The sequence below is a fragment of the Hylobates moloch genome, unplaced genomic scaffold (assembly GCF_009828535.3).
Source record: "Hylobates moloch isolate HMO894 unplaced genomic scaffold, HMol_V3 SCAFFOLD_11, whole genome shotgun sequence".
Classification (NCBI taxonomy): Eukaryota; Metazoa; Chordata; class Mammalia; order Primates; family Hylobatidae; genus Hylobates; species Hylobates moloch.
The window spans coordinates 32,490,629-32,509,087 of record NW_026652286.1 but is presented as its reverse complement, the minus strand read 5'-3'; the positions used below and the strand labels follow the sequence as shown (position 1 = coordinate 32,509,087).

Here is an 18,459-nt window from a genome sequence, read left to right as displayed (position 1 = left end):
GAATCGATTAGGAGTTTAATTAACACAGCTTCTGAAATCTCACTTTCTTTTTAATTCTTACATAGCTTTAAAAACAAAACTAAGTATATACCTCCTGTGTGCATTGGGGTGGAGGGCTTGACAAAAATGTGAGTTGTGGATCTGAGCAGGCCTCCCAGGGCCTTGTTCTCCTTTCCTACCTCTACCATGGCTTTGGGGTTGGGTTGGTTCTTTCCCTTCCAGGCCAGAGGTAAGGGGTGTGAGTGCCTCCATTCAGAGGATGCCAGAGCTCTTCCTTGGGGAGCAGTCCCAGCACACAGGTTTCCTTTCAGCCAGGTGGTGGTCCCAGGTGCTGCGATTTGGCTGTTTTCCAGTCCTAGCCATCCCTACCTCCCCTGCCCTGCCCACCCTCCAGTATCTTCTCAGGGCTCTCAATGTGAATGGCCAGCCCCTAATCTGGCACCGAAGGCTTCTCAAAATCAGGGCCTTGGTATACCTTTCTGGCTTTCCTTATCATGGTTCCCTCTCTTCCAGAATGTACAACTCTAGAACAGGGGACTTACTTATTGTCCCTTTGACTGCCCCACCCTGGAATATGCTCTCACTGTCTTGACAAGTCCAAACCCTACCCAGGGTATGACCACCTCCTCCAGGCACCTACCCCTGATCTCCAACGGAAAGGGGGAGTTCTCTTCTTGGAATTCCCAGCAGACCCTTACTCTAAGAAGAACACCAACTCAACTATGTTTAGTTATTTGTGTGCTTGTGTCTTAGAAAATGTTCTTTTGGTTACAAGCAATAGAAATTAACTCTTGGACTTGTCTCCCCACTCCCGAAGTGATCCTGGAGGTTATCATGGAACAACTGAAGTTGCCATTGTTAACATGTCCCATGTACAATAATCCCTGTCTGTGTGACTCTTGGTTCTACGTTTCACAATTTGGGGCAAGGAATTGGATTAGTGCAGCTTAGTTCAGAAACCCACCCCTGGATCAAGCACCAATTGTTTCCAGCGGCATTTTAACACAGTCTAGACATGGCCACAGATGGCCAGGGGATTACCCCTGTGTTTGGGAGGAGGGGCCTTTAGCAAAGAAGAGGGAAAAGCTGAAGCCTGGGTAGCCAGCCCAAGAGGTAGCTAATGAAACTTGTCTCTATGATTGACAGAAGAGAGAGAAAAAGATGCTGGAAAGATAATGTAACAGATGTCCACTGCAAAGTGCTTATGCAGTGAATGAGTCAGTGTGCAAGTGACTTGCTCATTTGTTGCTTCTTAAAAGCCCCTAGTTCAGTTTTCCTCCCATTTCTACGTCTTTAGAACACAATAATCACAGTTTTTCCATCTTTTTTTTTGAGACAGAGTCTCGCTCTGTCGCCCAGGCTGGAGTGCAGTGGCGCAATCGCGGCTCACTGCAAGCTCCGCCTCCCGGGTTCACGCCATTCTCCTGCCTCAGCCTCTCCGAGTAGCTGGGACTACAGGGGCCCGCCACCACGCCCGGCTAATTTTTTTGTATTTTTTTTTTTTTTTTTTTTTTTTAGTAGAGACGGGGTTTCACCGTGCTCTCGATCTCCTGACCTCGTGATCCGCCTGCCTCGGCCTCCCAAAGTGCTGGGATTACAAGCGTGAGCCACCGCGCCCGGCCAGTTTTTCCATCTTTAATAACTCCTTTTCCATCGTGTCAATCTCAGGGCACTCTCTGCGTAGCCTGTGTGTTGGAGGCATATGAAGTCTCTGCATAGGTACAGACCTATGACAATAAATGCCTGACACTTGGCCACTCAAAAATGGGCATACATTTTCTGAATAACTGATATATATCAGACACTGGCAATAAGCCAGGCACAAGAGACTGTTTCTCACAGGACTTGGGGAGTTCAGGCACACACACCAATTGCGGTAGAATGTTATTAGTGCCCCACTGAAGGATGCAGGGGCCCTGAGGGGGAACTCATGAGCTATGGCTGTAGTTTTTTAGAGGAGGTAATATAAGAGTCAGGTCTTACAGGGTGAGTAGAAACTTGCCAGGTAGAGAAGAAGAAAAGAGGTTTCTAGTCTGAGGGAGAACTTCAAGGCTGCAGAGGATTGTGAAAGAGAGTGGTATGTTCGGGAAATGGGGAGGTTGAGTTTATCTGAGGTGTAGAGTGTGTTTGTGGCAGGGGTGCCAGGAGTTGGGGAAGATGGACAAGGGAGATGTGTGGGAAGGGAGGCTGGGGCCATATCGTGGAAGCTCTCTCATCTTAGCCTCAAGAGTTTTGACTTATCCAGGGAACGGTGGTATGGGGGGCGCAACTGAAGGATTTAAGCGGGGGAGAAACGTATTTCAATATCTATGTAGAAAGCCCTAATACATTCTTGGGGGAATGTGAAGGATTGGGGCTTTTGAAAGTCAATGTGGCAACATCTATTGAATTACAATTCAGAACATATGCATGAGGGTGTTGAATGTTGCATTGTTTATAGGGGTCAGGAGCTGAACAAAAAGTGAATGCCCAGCAATGGGAAAATGGCTTAATAAGTTGTGGAATATACACAATATGGAATAGTATTCAAACATTGGAAAGAGTGTTTTAGGATTCTACTGGATGACTTGAAAGATTTCAAAGTTAAGTAAGAAAATCAAAATGCAGCAAGATGTATATATATTATGGTCATATTTACAAAAAAAGCAACAGGTCAGAAAACCTTATAAATGTATATATACTTAGATAAAAGTCTGTGTAAGAATGCATGAGTGTGGAGAAAAATATAAAATGATACTTACTAGGTTAAACTTAGTTGGCTGAGATTGGAAGGGGTGGGCAAATATAAGGGAGTGATAATAAGATGCAGAAGATTAGAAGTTGTCTGCAATCAAACAGTACATGAGATGTGATTCTACTTAATATAAAATTAAATATGATTTCATAAGGATATATGGGCAGTAGGGTGCTGTGATTTTGGATTTAATGGGTTTTTCTTTCTCTCTCTCTCTCTGTGTCTGTATACATATACATATATGTATGTGTTTACATACATATGCAGGTATATGTATATGTTCACATGCATATGTATGTATATGTGTATGTTCAAATTCTTTACAAAATGTAATAGCTATTTCCATGAAGGGAGGCAGAGACAGAGAAATCATTGGTTATTTTTTAAAAACAACTTAAGAAGCAATTTCCTAAAAGAAATAATATGTTCAATTTCATGATTAAACATAAGATGTGTGGTTAAAAATTACATTTAAAAACCTATAGTCAAATGGTTACATATTTCAGAAAGCCTTGCTCCTTCTCATTAAATAACTGTAAACATGAAGACATGATTTTTTAACCTCGATAACTGGAGTCTGCCTTATAATTTCAACCACTTGGTACCTTTGCTTCACCAGGCTGGCCTCATTGGTGCCCTTTATTTGCTATACTGACTCAGAATAAAAGCCAAATCTCCACCTTGTTCAACACAGCCTTATAGGATCTACTCCCCTCACCCCCACCTCATTGCTCTCAACTCATCTTCCACCCCAGCTGACTCTTCCCATGCTACTCTGGCCTCCGTGCTATTCCTCTCACATCTCAGGACACTTCTGCCCCCAGAGCCTTTGCACTTGCTGATCTCTCTCCTTGGAGCAATTTGCCCTCAGATATCCACATGGCATCCTTCCTCGTGTGCTTCAAGACTTTGCTCAAGTGTCTCTTTCTCAATGAGCCTCCTCTGATCCTCTTATTTTAAATTGTGAGGTCTACTCCCCCATCCACCCCTAACACTCTCTAGTCTTCTTTTCTGTTCTCTTTTCCTTCCTAGCATTTGCTGCTTGCAACATATTACATACATTGCTCATTTATTTTGAAAATTGACTGTTCTCTCACTTGAATGTAACGTTGGCTAGAGAAGTGATTATTTGTTTGCTGCTACAGTCTAGGTCTTAGAACAATACTTGACATGTTGTAGGTACTGATATTTGTAGATGAGTGAATGAGCTGGTGGCAGGTGAAGAATGTTTGAGGCAGGTAAGATCAGTGGCAGAAAGACTAATCAGAATACTGTTACAAGCCAAAGACAAAGGAACTTGTGCTCAGCCTTAGTCATTAGTTATGCATGTCTTCTGTTGTGAAATGATGGTGAAATTTGTTATTGTCTTTTTAGTTTAGTTTTGTTTTCAAGTTTTACTTTTAATTGACACCTAACAATTGTCTTTTAACTTCTCATTAGTTTATCTTGATTCTTTAGGCAGATCAAAAGCTTTTTGAGCATGAAGGCTTAACATTTTCATATCTGCTTTTCCCACAGTGCCTGGCACTTATATGAAATATAAGGGACTCAACAAATGTACAATGCTTTACCAATGATCTGATATTACTGACTTTTACTTGACTCAGTGAATTTTAGAGTGCATTTTATTTTATTAAGATCTTAGGAACTAATCTATGTTCTCATGCTGTTGTACTAAATAAAGTTAATTTTGTTCCATTACAAAAGTCATATACATGCTCACTATAGAAAATTTGGAAACTAGAGAAAAGTTGAAAAAAATGAAAAAGACTTTAGTTATATTTAACCCATTAAGAGCCTTTAGCATTGTAATGTGTTTCCTTTAAATATTTTTCCTAGATGGAGCTTTCTAACATTATTGTAATAATTGTGTGTTTACATTTCCATTTTTGCATATTAGCACACACATTTTTCTTAGCTATAAACTTTTGGAAAGCATCATTTAAAATAATTGCATATACATAATCATAGCTATACCATAGCTCACTTAGCGTAACCATTATTTGATATTTAGGCTATTTCCATTAACTTTTTTTAAAGAGATGGGGTCTTGCTATGTCGCCCAGGCTGGTCTTGAACACCTGGCCTCAAGCAATATTCCTGCCTCACCCTTCCATTTCCCACTTATTGGAAAGATCATTGGCTACTCTGTCAGACATAATTGCCTGTTGCTTATTAGTCTGGTCATCTGCCCTTAAAACTTTGTGCTTCAGACTTGTTATCTGTAAGATAAAGAGAATGAGAAATGACTGAGAATATCAAGGTGCATGAATGGGAGAAACACTGCTAAGCATATAATAGGTGCTTAGTAAATATCAGATGGCCTAGAATTGAGTGAGACCTTTGGAAATCATGGGGTGTTGATAATTACCGTGGTGCTGTTCCTGGTTGCAGGCTGCACCTGATGCAGGTGGACTCAGTCCAGCGCTGGATGGAAGATCTGAAGCTCATGACCGAGTGCGAGTGCATGTGCATCCTGCAGGCCAAGCCCATCAGCCTGGAAGAGGATGCACAGGGTGACCTCATCCTGGCAGGTGGCCCTGGCCCTGGAGACCCCCTGCAGCTGCTGCTCAAACGGGGTTGGGTCATCAGCACAGAGCTGCGCAGGATCGGGCAGAAGCTGGCCCAGGACCGCTGGGCACGGGTGCACAGCATGAGCGTGCGTCTGACCTGCCACGCCCGCTCCATGGTCAGCGAGTACAGTGCTGTCAGCAGGAACTCCTCGAAGGAAATGGGCCAGGTCAGCTGCCCTGGGATAGGAGTGGGCAGGAACTGGAAGTCAGGATGCTTAGAGAAGAGTGGGTTTGAATCATGTGGTGTCTGAACCTTTTTTGGTCCAGAAGCCTTTCTCCCCTTCCAGTAAAGGAGGAAAGAAAGAGGGTAGAATCTTTACTGAGTGCCTACTATATGGTGGACATTGTGCTAGGTGTTTTTTTACATGTATCTCATTTAACCTGCACAACCTGTGAGGTAAGTGCCAGTACTTTGAGAAGCTGTGCAGTGGTTGAATTTATTGACTTTAATGCCAGACTGCTTGGGTTGAAATGTTAGCTCTGCTATGTGGACCTCAGCAAGTTACTTAACTTCTCTGTGTCCCAGTTCCTTCATCCTAAAGGTATAATAATAGAATTTATTTTATAAATTTGTTGTGAGGACTAGATGAATTGTTATATGCAAAACACTTAAAGCAATTGATTAAAAATGTTAGGATTACCTTTATTTTATAGATGAGGAAACAAAAGTTCTAAGAGGCCAAATAATTTATTTAAAGTTACGCAGTGAATGGTGTAATAAGTAGGGTCCAATCTAAGCTTTTCTGATTCCACAGCCCATGACTTTGAATCTTCTTCTCAAAGCCCAAAGTGAACCATTAAAAATCTCTCTTGTTATTAATTCTCTCTGTCATCATTCTCATTTCACCTTAGTGCTTTGCCCTTTGCCTCAAACTTTTCCTTCCTCAGCTTTGCAGACATTAAAACTTCTCTTCATTCTTCAAAGCCCAGCTTAAATGCCCCTTGTTTCCTGAAGCTTCCCAGCTTCTCAGCATAAATAATTGCTCAGTTTCATTTTCTTATACTCCCAAAGCAGCCTACCGTGATCTCTTTTGCCACCTGTATCACACTGTGTTATATTTTAAGTGCCTGTTCCCCAAGTCATATTAATTGATTCTTCATTTTTAATGCCCCCGAGTGCTCAGCACAGCAGTTGGTCCTCAGTTAATGCTTACTGAGTTGAATAAAATGGACTTATTTTTCTACAGATTGAGAAGCTGCTAATGGAGAAATGCTCAGAGCTCTCAGCAGTCACAGAGAGGTAAATTTGGACCATGGATCACCCAGGGTCTACCCGCCCAACCTCTGGCAGGAGAAGGGGCTGGTATCTTCTCCCAGAGGGAGAATGGGAATGGGAGGCCTGGGGGTGGTTTCAGAGTTTCCTTTTTCTGACTTTTATCAGACATCTTAAAATATTCTCTTGAAATTTTCTGCCCCATGTTCAGGCCCTATGGATAGGGTAAAAGGCAGAGGAGAGGCCTGGGCATAGGAAGAAAGAGGATTTTCTAGGAGTTGGTAACAAGGAAAAGGTTTCCCACAGCTTTGGGAAGACCCACAGGTCCTCAAAGTCAAGGCAAGAGTTAAGGCAAGGTGAAAGCAGACACTCACACCCTTACACACACATACACATAGACTTCAATGCCCACAGACACTCACATTCTCATAAACAGATATATAAACACATGCTTGGACCAGCACAGAAATACAGTCACACCCTCTCCTCCATATTTCACACACATAAACCTACATATGTTTATACTCAGATATGTACACACACTCAGCCTCACATGTATACACACCCAGGTGTGTGTTGACATTTTCCTTCACCCTTCCCAGAGCCTGTGTCCTGAAGATAAAACCTGAGCTCCCTGAGGTCTTTTGCTTTCCTGGGTAGAACACCGTCAGGCCACAGGAGTAAACTGGAACCTGATCCCCCTCTGTTTTTCTTGTCTGGGAAGAAAATTCTCAAGGCTCTCTGCACACTCTAGGCAGCCATTTCTTAAAGGGCCACAGGCATTGCCATCTACCTTTTCAGAGCTCACTAGCAATACCTGGCACTTGGCACCTCTCTTTGAAGCTTCTTGCCCCTCTATCTCCCACCCCAACATCACAGAGAAGATAGACCCTGGCTGCAATGATGGCAGATTCTGCAGGGAGAAGCCCAGAGGTACAGATTTTCCACATTCTGCTGGCCTTTCTTCCTGGTAATGTGGACTAGAAGTCCTCATCTCAGGCCAGCACATCTCTGCACACTAAGAGACCAGGGGGCAAGCCAGCTGTGGAATATTCTATCTCTGACTCCCAGTTGCCACTGTCTTCAGCACACACCAGGCTTGGAGCAGGTCTAGTTCTGGCCCCTGCAACATTTCTGGGCTGACCACATGCCGCTTCCAGTGGCCCACCCCATGGTTTCTTCTCTTCAGGTGCCTTCAGGTTGAGAATGAGCATGTCCTGAAGTCAATGAAGGCCTGTGTGAGTGAGACCCTGAGCACACTGGGCCAGCACTTTGGCCAGCTGCTGGAGCTGGCCCTGACACGGGAGGTTCAGGTCAGTGCAGGCTGGGCTGCGGGGAGGGGTGCTTGTGTGGACCCTTGGAGGAAAGGAGAGAAAGAGGGGCTGAGCCAGGCTTGGGGAAGCTACTGATGTGGACTTTATTGGGAAACATCTCACTCAAACCACCAAAGTCAACTCCAGCATTTGTGAAACAAAACTGTCAGAGCTGGGCTGAGGCTTCCTGAGCACCTAACCCAACTCTGCATTTTCCATATGTGAAAACTGGAGCCCAGAGTGGGGAGAAACTTATCCAAGGTTCATACAGCAAGATGGTGGCAGAGCCCAGCATCTCCCAATTATACTTTCATTATTACTCCCACCACCCTCAATCTTCTCTGTTGAGTTAATATTCACAGTGTACCCGATGGGTCCTTACTATCCTGAAAGAATTGAGGCACCTGCAGGGAATAAGCTAATTCTAGAAATCCTGACAACAGAGAAGAATCTAGAAAGATCATATAGTCTAGCCCCTGCCTCTAGGCAGGCTTGTGCTTGATTCCAGAAAGAGGGAGGGATTTGGAGCCTGGCCTATCTATTTTCAATCTGTGGTTCACCATGGAGCCTTGGTTAAGTTCCTGAACTTCTCTCAGCCTCATTTTCCTCCTCTATAAGTTGATAAACCTTCTCCAGAAGAAAAGTGAAAGGACTAAGCAAAGGCATATGGAAGTTGTTTAGCACATAGAGTGGGTTAAATACATGTTATTTCCCTCCCTTACCCTTTGCTATTTTAAAAACCTCCCAGTAAAGCAGATTCCATGAGGTTTTCATTATAAAAGGTATTTATGGTTATTTATAGTTACAGAAGTGTTGTGTTACATATTTGCCATTCTTTTCCCACCGCCAAATAAAAGCCTACCACAAATAACAAATCTCTTTCCATGTCGGCTCCTCTCCAAATTCAGCCTCTCTGCTGAGCCCAGGGTTTGCTTTCTCTCCTTCCTGAGTGTTTGGCTGGTTTGACGCAGGCCCTTCTGGCTTGACTGACATGCTGGTCCTGCCTCACCCCCACTCCTCCCACAGGCCCCCATGTCAGTGCAGCTGGTCCTGGGTATTATCACCCCCCACCCCAACAACAGGAAGGTCCTCAACGGCCACTCTCCATGTCTTGACAGGGACAAAGGGAAGGAAGGGCCACAGGCTGAGGTACTGGGGCAGGCACTTGGAGCTGATGAGCCAGTGCTGACAATCACATGCAGGGGCAGGCGGTGATCAACCGTCAAGTCCAGAGGGACCCAAGGGACACAAAGACCAAAATGGGCAAAAAAGTCAAGGGAGTGATGAACAAGAAATATTGGAGTTAGTGGTGGAGAGGGAGACCTGGAGCAACTTCTGAGCAGTGGTACAGGTGCTGGCTGTTGCTTTTTATGCCATTTTTGTGACCGCTTTCCTGAAAGTGCCAGGTTCAATTAAAAGGGCTGAAAACGGCTGGACGCGGTGGCTCAGACCTGTAATTCCAGCACTTTGGGAGGCCAAGGCGGGTGGATCACGAGGTCAGGAGATCGAAACCATCCTGGCTAACATGGTGAAACCCCGTCTGTACTGAAAATACAAAAAAAATTAGCTGGGCATGGTGGCGGGCGCCTGTAGTCCCAGCTACTCAGGAGGCTGAGGCAGGAGAATGGTGTGAACCTGGGAGGCGGAGCTTGCAGTGAGGGGAGATCGCACCATTGCACTCCAGCCTGGGCAAAAGAGCGAGACTCCGTCTCAAAAAAAAACAAACAAACAAACAAAAAGGGCTGAAAAAGAGGTGTTAAGTTGAACTGTGAGTGAAAGCCAGCTGGGTTTGGAACTAGTCATCAGTGTCTTCTATGAGGCAGCAAAGAGGCAGGGTATCTTTGATGCTTTAGGTCAGAAGAGCCTGGGAAAAGCTCCCTGGGCTTGCTTGCAGCCTACTTCCCTGGGCTTTGGGCTGTATAGTTGGATCCATTCTGCTATTTCTTCATTCTGATCATATTCAGGGTGAAATTCCCGATCTGGTGCTCCTACTTCTCCAGCTGTCCCCTGCTCTGTTGCCAGGTCTGACCACCTGGTTCATTGATGCCTGGCCTGGAAGCTAAGCAGACCGGCTCCTGCCCTGTTAGAATGGGTTCCTTATTGGCCTCCCTCTCATGGTAGGAGTGGGGAGGGGGCGGTGGGTGGCCACAGAGTGTTGTCCCCCATTCATTTGCATATTAGTTTTCTTCCTGATAACCCCCTTTCCTGGTGCTTTCCCCCTTCCCTGCCAGCATGTCCCATGATTTTCTCCATGTCCTTTTAAAGGCTGAGCTTACCATGCTCATAATGTATTTTTGGCTGATCTTTGGCTTCTTTTTACATTAGAAAGTTTCCATACAAGGCAGCAGTGACATCAGGAGATATATTGGCTGAAGACAGGGTAATTTGTGTTCAGTGTTGTAAGCATGTGTTTCGTAAACTAGTGACTCAAATATTGTTCCTTAGGATGTTAGTAATTATACCAGGATCTTACATTTGTGCTGTCTTGATGTAAATGAAATCAAATCTATTTCTTTACATCAAAATTTGTCTTATGATGTGCCGTTCTGCTTTGCAAATCTCCCAAAAGATCCTCATGCACTTATAGTATTTCTTGTCTGACCTGCAGCTTCCATAGGCAGGGATTTTGGTTTGTTTTGCTCATGCATATATCTCTAATGACTAGAACAGTATCTAGCATAGAATGTTAAGCAACATATTCCAAACTTTCAGGGTCACAGATTTAAAAATATTATTAAAGCACCTATTTACTTCTTCTGCGATGCTGGTGTTTTAGGAAATGCAATTCGAGAAACATTCTTTTAGCACTAAGAAGTCGTGTGGGCTCCTGAGCAGAGGAACAAATCTCCCCACCCACTTCACCCCAGTATTAAGGGCTCTTTGGACACCTTCAATTATGGTTGGAAAGACTGGTACAAATGGAGAAGTCCTGAAGGAACCTCCCAATGTTGTACAGACAGCCTGGACTAAAGCTGCTGAAGGAAACCCAACTCCCCACACACTGGAATGAGGCCCTCCTGGCTGAGATGAACAAAGTATAAAAATTGAAGTGATTGTATTAACCCAAGAATCTGGGACTTTGGATTATTCCTAGAGTAAAAGGATTTAAGTTTTTTCTTTTACTTTTATTTTTTCCCAGGGAACTTTAAAATGGGATATGAGCATATTAAAATTTTGGAAATCTTTACGTTTGTCATCTTGCAAGTATGTTTTGGATTATCTTTGTATTGCCATTTACTCTCATTGCAGCTTCTACCTACCTATATTGGGCAACATGGCTGAGCAAAATCTGCTCAGTGGGAGAGTGGGAAATATAATAGGAAGCAAATTTCAATCTTTTTACTTTTAGGAATAATCCAAAGTCCCAAATTCTTAGGTTAGTACAATCTCTTCAATTTTCATACTCTGTTCATCTCAGCCAGGGCCTCATTCCAGTGTGTGGGCAGTTGGGTTTCCTTCAGCAGCTGTAGTCCAGGCTGTCTCTTCAATAATGGGAGGGGTTCCTTCAGAACTTCTCAATTTGTACTGGTCTTTCCCAACCATAATTAAAAGGGTCCAAAAAGCCCTTAATTCTGGATACATAATACTATCACAGCACTACACATATATTCTTAGAAAGTTACAATAAGCTGATCCTCAATGCCTACAGAACCCCAGGAACCTCAGGCAACCTGTTGTCCCAGGATGCCATCCTTAGGGTTGCCAAAGGCCTTAACAGATACAGGCTCATCTGTAGCCAATAAAAAAAAAAAAAAAAAAAAAGGATGGGTGACTGAGACTGCCTTGGTTGCAGCCTTGGTAGGATGTCAGTCAGTTTATTTCAGTTGTCTATAGTCTATAAAGATTTGTGAACATACACTTACTAGGGGAAAACATCCACCACAGGTGAATTGTGGTACTATCTTTACCATATATGGGGAAAAAATTTTCTCCTTTCTCATGGACGGGCATTTGAACTGTTTTCCTTTTCCTGCAAAGTCAGGCATTTGCAACTTCTTTACTAGGACTTGCTTGATTTGCATTCTTTCCCATTCAGCATATTCAAAACATCTTAATTTTTAGCTCCCTGGAAACACTGTGTTTCTGCCACTCTAGCATGCACTGATTTGGGCTTCTTGAAGTGACAGACCAGTAGTCTTCAAACCATTTCAAATGCACTGCATTCCCCAGGTTCCCAAAGATTTCCCAGGAGAAATGCAAGCACATACAGTTTTAAGGAAATCTTATTTCCAGATCTTCAATTTTCATTTGTTTTCTTTCTTAAAAATGATCTTCCCAATAATACACTGAGTTTTTTATAGGCCTTCTATTATTTTCCAAAAGGCATACTCTTCATCCATCCCAAATCTTATAGTACATTGCCTTGCCATACAAAAATCTTGGTATGGGAGTGGAGAATCAAGCAAAGGAAAAGCCTTCATTCATGAACCATTAAGACCCTTAAGCTTCCATGAATTATTTCCATGCTTTATACATGTTTATGTTGAGTATGCCATTAGAAATTGTGTATTTTGGCTGGGTGTGGTGACTCATGCCTGTAATCCCAGCACTTTGGGAGGCTGAGGCAGGCAGATCACCTGAGGTTGGGAGTTTGAGAACAGCCTAACCAACATAAAGAAACCCTGTCTCTACTAAAAATATAAAAAAATTAGCCAGGCGTGGTGGCACATGCTTGTGATCCCAGCTACTTGGGAGCCTGAGGCAGGAGAATTGGTTGAACTCAGGAGGCGGAGGTTGCCATGAGCCGAGATCTTGCCATTGCACTCCAGCCTGGGCAACAAGAGCAAAACTCCATCTAAAAAAAAAAAAAAAAGAAAAGAAATTGTGTATTTTTCCCAGTGTGAGCAGTTTCTCAATTAAGATATATTGTAGTGTGTGTATGTGTGTGTGTGTATGTGTGTGGTTGGAGGGATGATTATAAAAGTTTTCAATTTATTTTATCCTTTCCATCCATTTATTCTCAAACAGTATGTGGCTCTTGAGGGACATTCTCCTTAGACCAAAGCAAAGAGAGGACTGGTAGGATACATCAAGCACTAAAAATTGCTCTTTTAGGACGCACATTAAAATGCAAGCAATTCCTTTCAGCTATTTTTCACACTCATCTCTAGGATGTGATATTAGCTGGAAAAAAAGTATCTTTGAAGAGCCAAAGATTCTAAAGGTTAATGACACTGATTCTTTTAAATGTAACTGTAATATGCTTTTGAGAACAACCAAAAATTTCAAGACATATTGGATAAAATACAGATACAGGTTTTACATTTTTAAAAAAATTTGGTGCACATTATTTAAGATAACAATTAAAGTCTATTTTGCCAAAATATTTTCTGAAATATTTATACTACTTTTTACTGCCTGTTAACAAAAGAAAAAATTAATTGCTGGCAGTTATGCTAATTAGATTTTAGCAGTATATACCTTTCTTTTTCTTTAAATACATAGAAAAATTTGACGATGAGAGCTACTAAAATTAATTGAATTACATATGCTTTTAAAATTCTCAGTTCTTATTTAATTATTCCCCAAAGACACCAAAGTTTAATATACATGTACCTATTTACTAAAGGAATACTGTGCTTTTTAAATCATATTCTTAGATTTTTTATTAACTTAGAATGTTAGCTACATATTACTTTGCATTATTACAAATTCAGTAAATTATTTTATCTTGGCTTTATAAGGTATACAATTAAATCAGATTTTTATTTTATATCTAATTTATTTTAATATTAACAGTTTTTGGATTTTTTTCCCATAGAGAATGATCTTCATAATTGTCAGTAGGTTTTTGCATTTCTTGAAATACATATAGAAATATTTCTTTTATTTTTGTTTTTTTTTTGAGACGGAGTCTCACTCTGTCACCAGGCTAGAGTGCAGTGGTGCCATCTTGGCTCACTGCAACCTCCGCCTCCTGGGTTCAAGCGATTCCCCTGCCTCAGCCTCCCAGGTAGCTGGGACTACAGGCGCACGCCACCACATCCAGCTAATTTTTGTATTTTTAGTAGAGACGGGGTTTCACCATATTGGCCAAGGTGGTCTTGATCTTTTGACCTCATGATCCGCCTGCCTTGGCCTCGCCAAGTGCTGGGATTACAGGCATGAGCCGCCGCACCCGGTGAAACATTTCTTAAATAGAAATGAAGTCAAGTTTTTACTGAGAAAAAGTTAACTCTGACTTGACTGATTGGGTTGACTGAAAGCACTATCTTTTCCAATTAGGTTATAGAGTGCGTATTTTTCATAAATTAAGTAAGTAAAACTGGAGCTTCAAGCTTTCAACAGAACATATTTGAAGAATAAAAATATTTTATTAAAACTTGTATTGGCAATGAAATAAATAATATTTTGATTTTCCCAATCCTCTCTGAAGAATTCGGGCGACTCAAGGTACTCTTAAGTGAAAAAGTAGTGGCTGTAATTAATGGTTATTCGATAAGTCTTGGAAAAGTACTTTTGGAATTTTTCCCAGAAATTGAGAAAGTAAATGAACATCTCTAAAGATTGGGTAACAAATGATTTTGCAAGTCAAGTCTTTTCCAATTCTTTGCTTTTGTCGATTTAGAAGAGGACCAATTTAGAGGAGTTATCAGCTGCCAGATTATTAAAAATAATGTTTGATGATAGACTGCTATGTAATTACATAACTTAGAAGGTGACTCAAGAGGTTAAGCAATGTAGTACACAAAATCCTCTCATTTCCCTCTATTGATTTATGGGAACAAGATTTTTCGGAGTTTACATCTAAAAATATAGCATTAAGTCAATATTCAATCACAGATACATAAATGAATTATCCTAAAAATGATAAAAGCCTCATTCATCTCATTTAGAGTTATATTTATTTTAAAAATAAAATTTTTATAACTTACAATTATTTATCAAAATTTATAACGTATTTATTTCATTTGACCAATTGGGCTGATAATAATCCTCAACCAAGAAAAGATTTTTTTTTTTAACACGGAGCTTGATAGTAACAGGAAATAATATTTCAAATTTCAATGATAAGGGTGATAAGGGTGATCAATAAAACACTTTAAAACTTAAATATATTACATTAAATTCTGAAGGAAAATTGAAATGGGAATATAAATTTAATGAAAGATGCAGAATGTTAAAAAAGAGATTATTCATGTATTTTTAAGTGAATGATGATGGTATTCAGTTGTTTTGGTATTTAGAATCTATTGAATACATTTGAAAGAGTGATGTAATGATTTTATTTTACGTCAACATTTGCAATTTTCTGGAAATTACATACTTTCCAACTTTGTTTTTTAAACTTATGATAAAAAAATTTAGCTGTCGAATTAAAAATGTGCAAGGGGTCATATATTTTTCAAAATCTTTTTAGGGTGAAATGAGAAAAAATTCTTTTGACATAAGATACTCAGGTGCTTCTAGTTCTGTATTATGAGGGCTATTGCCCCCTCTTCTTACTAGACGATTGCTTAAACTTTGAGATCTCTATCTGCTGGGAAGGGTTTCCATTTGGTTTCCACACTTGCTGCATTTGAACATCATCCTCAGCAGATACCTGAGCTGAGGCCACTCTTGATGTTCCTGAATTCTGAGTCCATGAGGGTCAGTACCTCTGCCAGGGGCTTCTCAGAATAGCATCTTCCTATAGCTTTTGAATATACCAGTTTTTAGTAGTATTTCTGTCTGCTACTTTTTTTTTTTTTCAGTAATGAACTCTGCCCCCAATGTTCTGTTTCCCTCTGTTAATCCCACATCCCTTTTAGAGAGACTCATTTGAATTTCTAATGATTTACTCTCCTTCTCATGTGGCTCTCTTTCCTAACTTATAGAGTAAATGCAGCATCTGGATCTGAGCTACTTTTCTGCTTTTAATTCCCTTCGTTTCCTGACACATTCTTTTGTTTTTCCAACAAACTAATCTAGATGTTGGGATTTCCCTGATTGAGAGAAATGAAATCAATTAAGTTTGGGGTCTGTCAAAATATTTTAGTTCTAAGCGATCTTACCCACATTTATGTTCCTAAATTGGATATTCCCACTTAGGAGATATTTTCCCATCTGACCAATAGCTCATCTAAACCTGGATATAATTATTATTTTGTTTGTCTTCTCTTCAGTACATCCAATCTTTCTGTGCCTTCCCTCAGAGTCCTAATTCATGCATTTCTCCAGCATGTTCTGTTAAGACAAAGGAAATACTGCATCCCCACTTCCAAAAACTTTCACCTGAGATGGTTTATCCAGTAATCTTTCGAATAGTTCATGATGGTCTCTGTGGTCTTTTCCTGTGTTCCGAACTCTATTATTAAAATATATTTTTTAAAAAACCAGCAATTGCTTTTATTATATCTCATGATTTTAAGGGTCAGTAATTTGGACAGGGCTTGGCTAAGTGATTCTTCCATTCTGTGCAGCAACAACAGATGTGGTATTCAGCTGGCAGCTGGCTTGAAGAGTGCTAGACAGTGGTATTCACTCACATGTATGGTGCCATGGAGGGGATGGCTGGAAGGCTGACCTTGGCTGAGAGTATTGATAGGGATCCTACACGTGGCTTTTCTAGCATCACATTCTCAGAGTTATCAAACTTCTGATATGGAAGCTCAGGGCTCCCAAAACAGTGTTCCAAGTTCCAAGATGCCTGGGTGGAAGCTTCAAGGCTTTTTATGATGTGGCCTTGGAAGTCTTAGGACATTACTTCTACCAAATGCTGGCTTCTATTGGTCAAGCAAGGCATTAAGATCAGATTCAAGGGGAAGGGGAATTAGAACTCATCTCTCTATAAAAGAAGTAGAAAAGAATTTTTAGCCATCTTTAATCTACCGCATCCTGTCAATGCTACCTGCATTTTATGTAACCCCTTTGCACAGATGGGCTACTCTACTATGTCTGACTATGGACTTTCTATCCAAAACTTTAGGGAGAGGTCTCACAATATTTTCCTGGCTCCTTCTGAGGAACTCATGCCAGTTTGCTTTTTGAGAGTTTACCTCCCTTCGATAGATTTCACTGGGTTGCAGTCACTCTTTTTCAGATTGACAGTCAATGAAAAATACATTTTTTCTTTTCTAATTCCTTATCCAGAGAAGTTAAACTGCATGCATCTCCTTAGTCCTCTTTTAATCCCTTTTCTTTGGTCTTTAAGGACTTATTTTTTTTTGTTTCATATCTGCCTAGTATGCATTTTAAGAAAATGTTTGTCATTCAGCTTCAGCCTATCTTCTCTTACTTTTTTTCAGTCTTTCACCACTCTTCTCATGATATTGAGTGAGGCATATTTTTGAAACTTCTCCAATGTCTTCTTGATTTCCTGAAAAAATCACCTTGATTTGTAGAGACTGTGTCAGTTTGAGGCAGATACTAAGGTAGAAGTAGATAGGCAATTCCTATGATGGATGCAAAGGAGGAAGCAGAAGCAGGCATGGAAAGCCATGTTGCAGGTCTGACATCTGAGAAAGAAAAGGAGGAAGGAAAAGACTCAGACAGGGAATCAAGCTAAAGTCCCCTGTTGGAGAAGTCCCCTGTCCCACAGTCATGCTGTGCTCAGTTATAGCTCGGAGTAGCTTAGGGGAAGTGTGGCCTTGGCAAGAACACAGGGCAGGTCCAGAGGGGCATTTGCAAGGCCCCCACTCACAAGCTCAGGTTACCAACACATAGTGTTAGATGCGAAGGGAATGGGAAGCCAGGATGGAGACCCACTCTCCTATTCGGCAAAACCTGCTAATGAGGCTGGACAATAGCCTTGCCTTGAGGCTTCAATCTCCACTAGTCCAGGTGAGGCCCTGCCTACATTAAAGGAGGTGGATTTCCTGACCTTCAAAAATGGGATGTCAAATTCAGAGGGGTCAGGGCCCAGCTCCTCCCAAGACCACATAGTTAACCTTAGTCAAGTCTACATCTGTTTCCTCCACTATGAAATGAAGGTTGGACAGATGATTTCTGAGGTCCTTTCCAGCTCTGACACATGGTGATATTTAGGGCCTTGAAGATTTCAGTGGAGCCTTTGATCTCATATCTTTCCAGATTTACACTGTGGAAAGGATGTTTACAACTTTTCTTTGTCAGAGATCTGATTCACTGAGACATATCTGAGGTGTAATTACTGTATATATGTGTATAGACATTAACATGAAATTATTCTCAGACTTAAATTGTCTAATATTAGCAGCTGATTGCAAAAGACATTGGGTTTGAATTGTTTAATGTAATGCTAATTTGCTTCAAGTGCAAACACTAATCAGGAACATTAGGTAATTATCATTTAGGTACAGGACCCCAGTATATGAAATCTGCATTTTCATGTGAGCATTAGTATCACATGTGTAGCTGCTTACGGTAACGGTGGGGAAGAATTCTAGGAAGTGTGATCTTTATAGGGATTTGTAGTGACAAATCTTGGTTATTAATTTTACCTTTTGCTGAATCTCTAACAAGAGGCATCTATCAAAACTTAGAGCATAATTTTTATATTTAATGTAATTTGATTAAATACACACTTAATCTTAGATGGCTATATCTAGATTAGCATGTTGTGCGTGTGTGAGGAATTCCATAAATTTGAATAAAGAAGACAAAAGGGAGAGCCACTTACCTTGAGCCTCAAAGCTCTTAATTTTAATCATTTTACAAACAGGGAAA

The 18,459-nt window shown here is 41.1% G+C and overlaps 1 protein-coding gene across 5 annotated transcripts in view; it reads left to right on the top strand.

The window, feature by feature from the left end:
• INSC (INSC spindle orientation adaptor protein) overlaps positions 1–18,459 on the top strand; it is a 136,528-nt gene that overhangs the window by 60,304 nt on the left and 57,765 nt on the right. For 4 of the 5 annotated variants that reach the window (XM_032168017.1, XM_032168020.2, XM_032168018.2 and 1 more), the window contains 3 exons: positions 5,129–5,474; positions 6,495–6,547; positions 7,710–7,833. In XM_032168017.1, the coding sequence (XP_032023908.1) occupies positions 5,129–5,474; positions 6,495–6,547; positions 7,710–7,833 (523 nt within the window). Of the gene's footprint in view, positions 1–5,128; positions 5,475–6,494; positions 6,548–7,709; positions 7,834–13,681; positions 13,787–18,459 lie in introns of all 5 variants that reach the window. The other variant, XM_032168016.2, reaches the window with a different exon arrangement.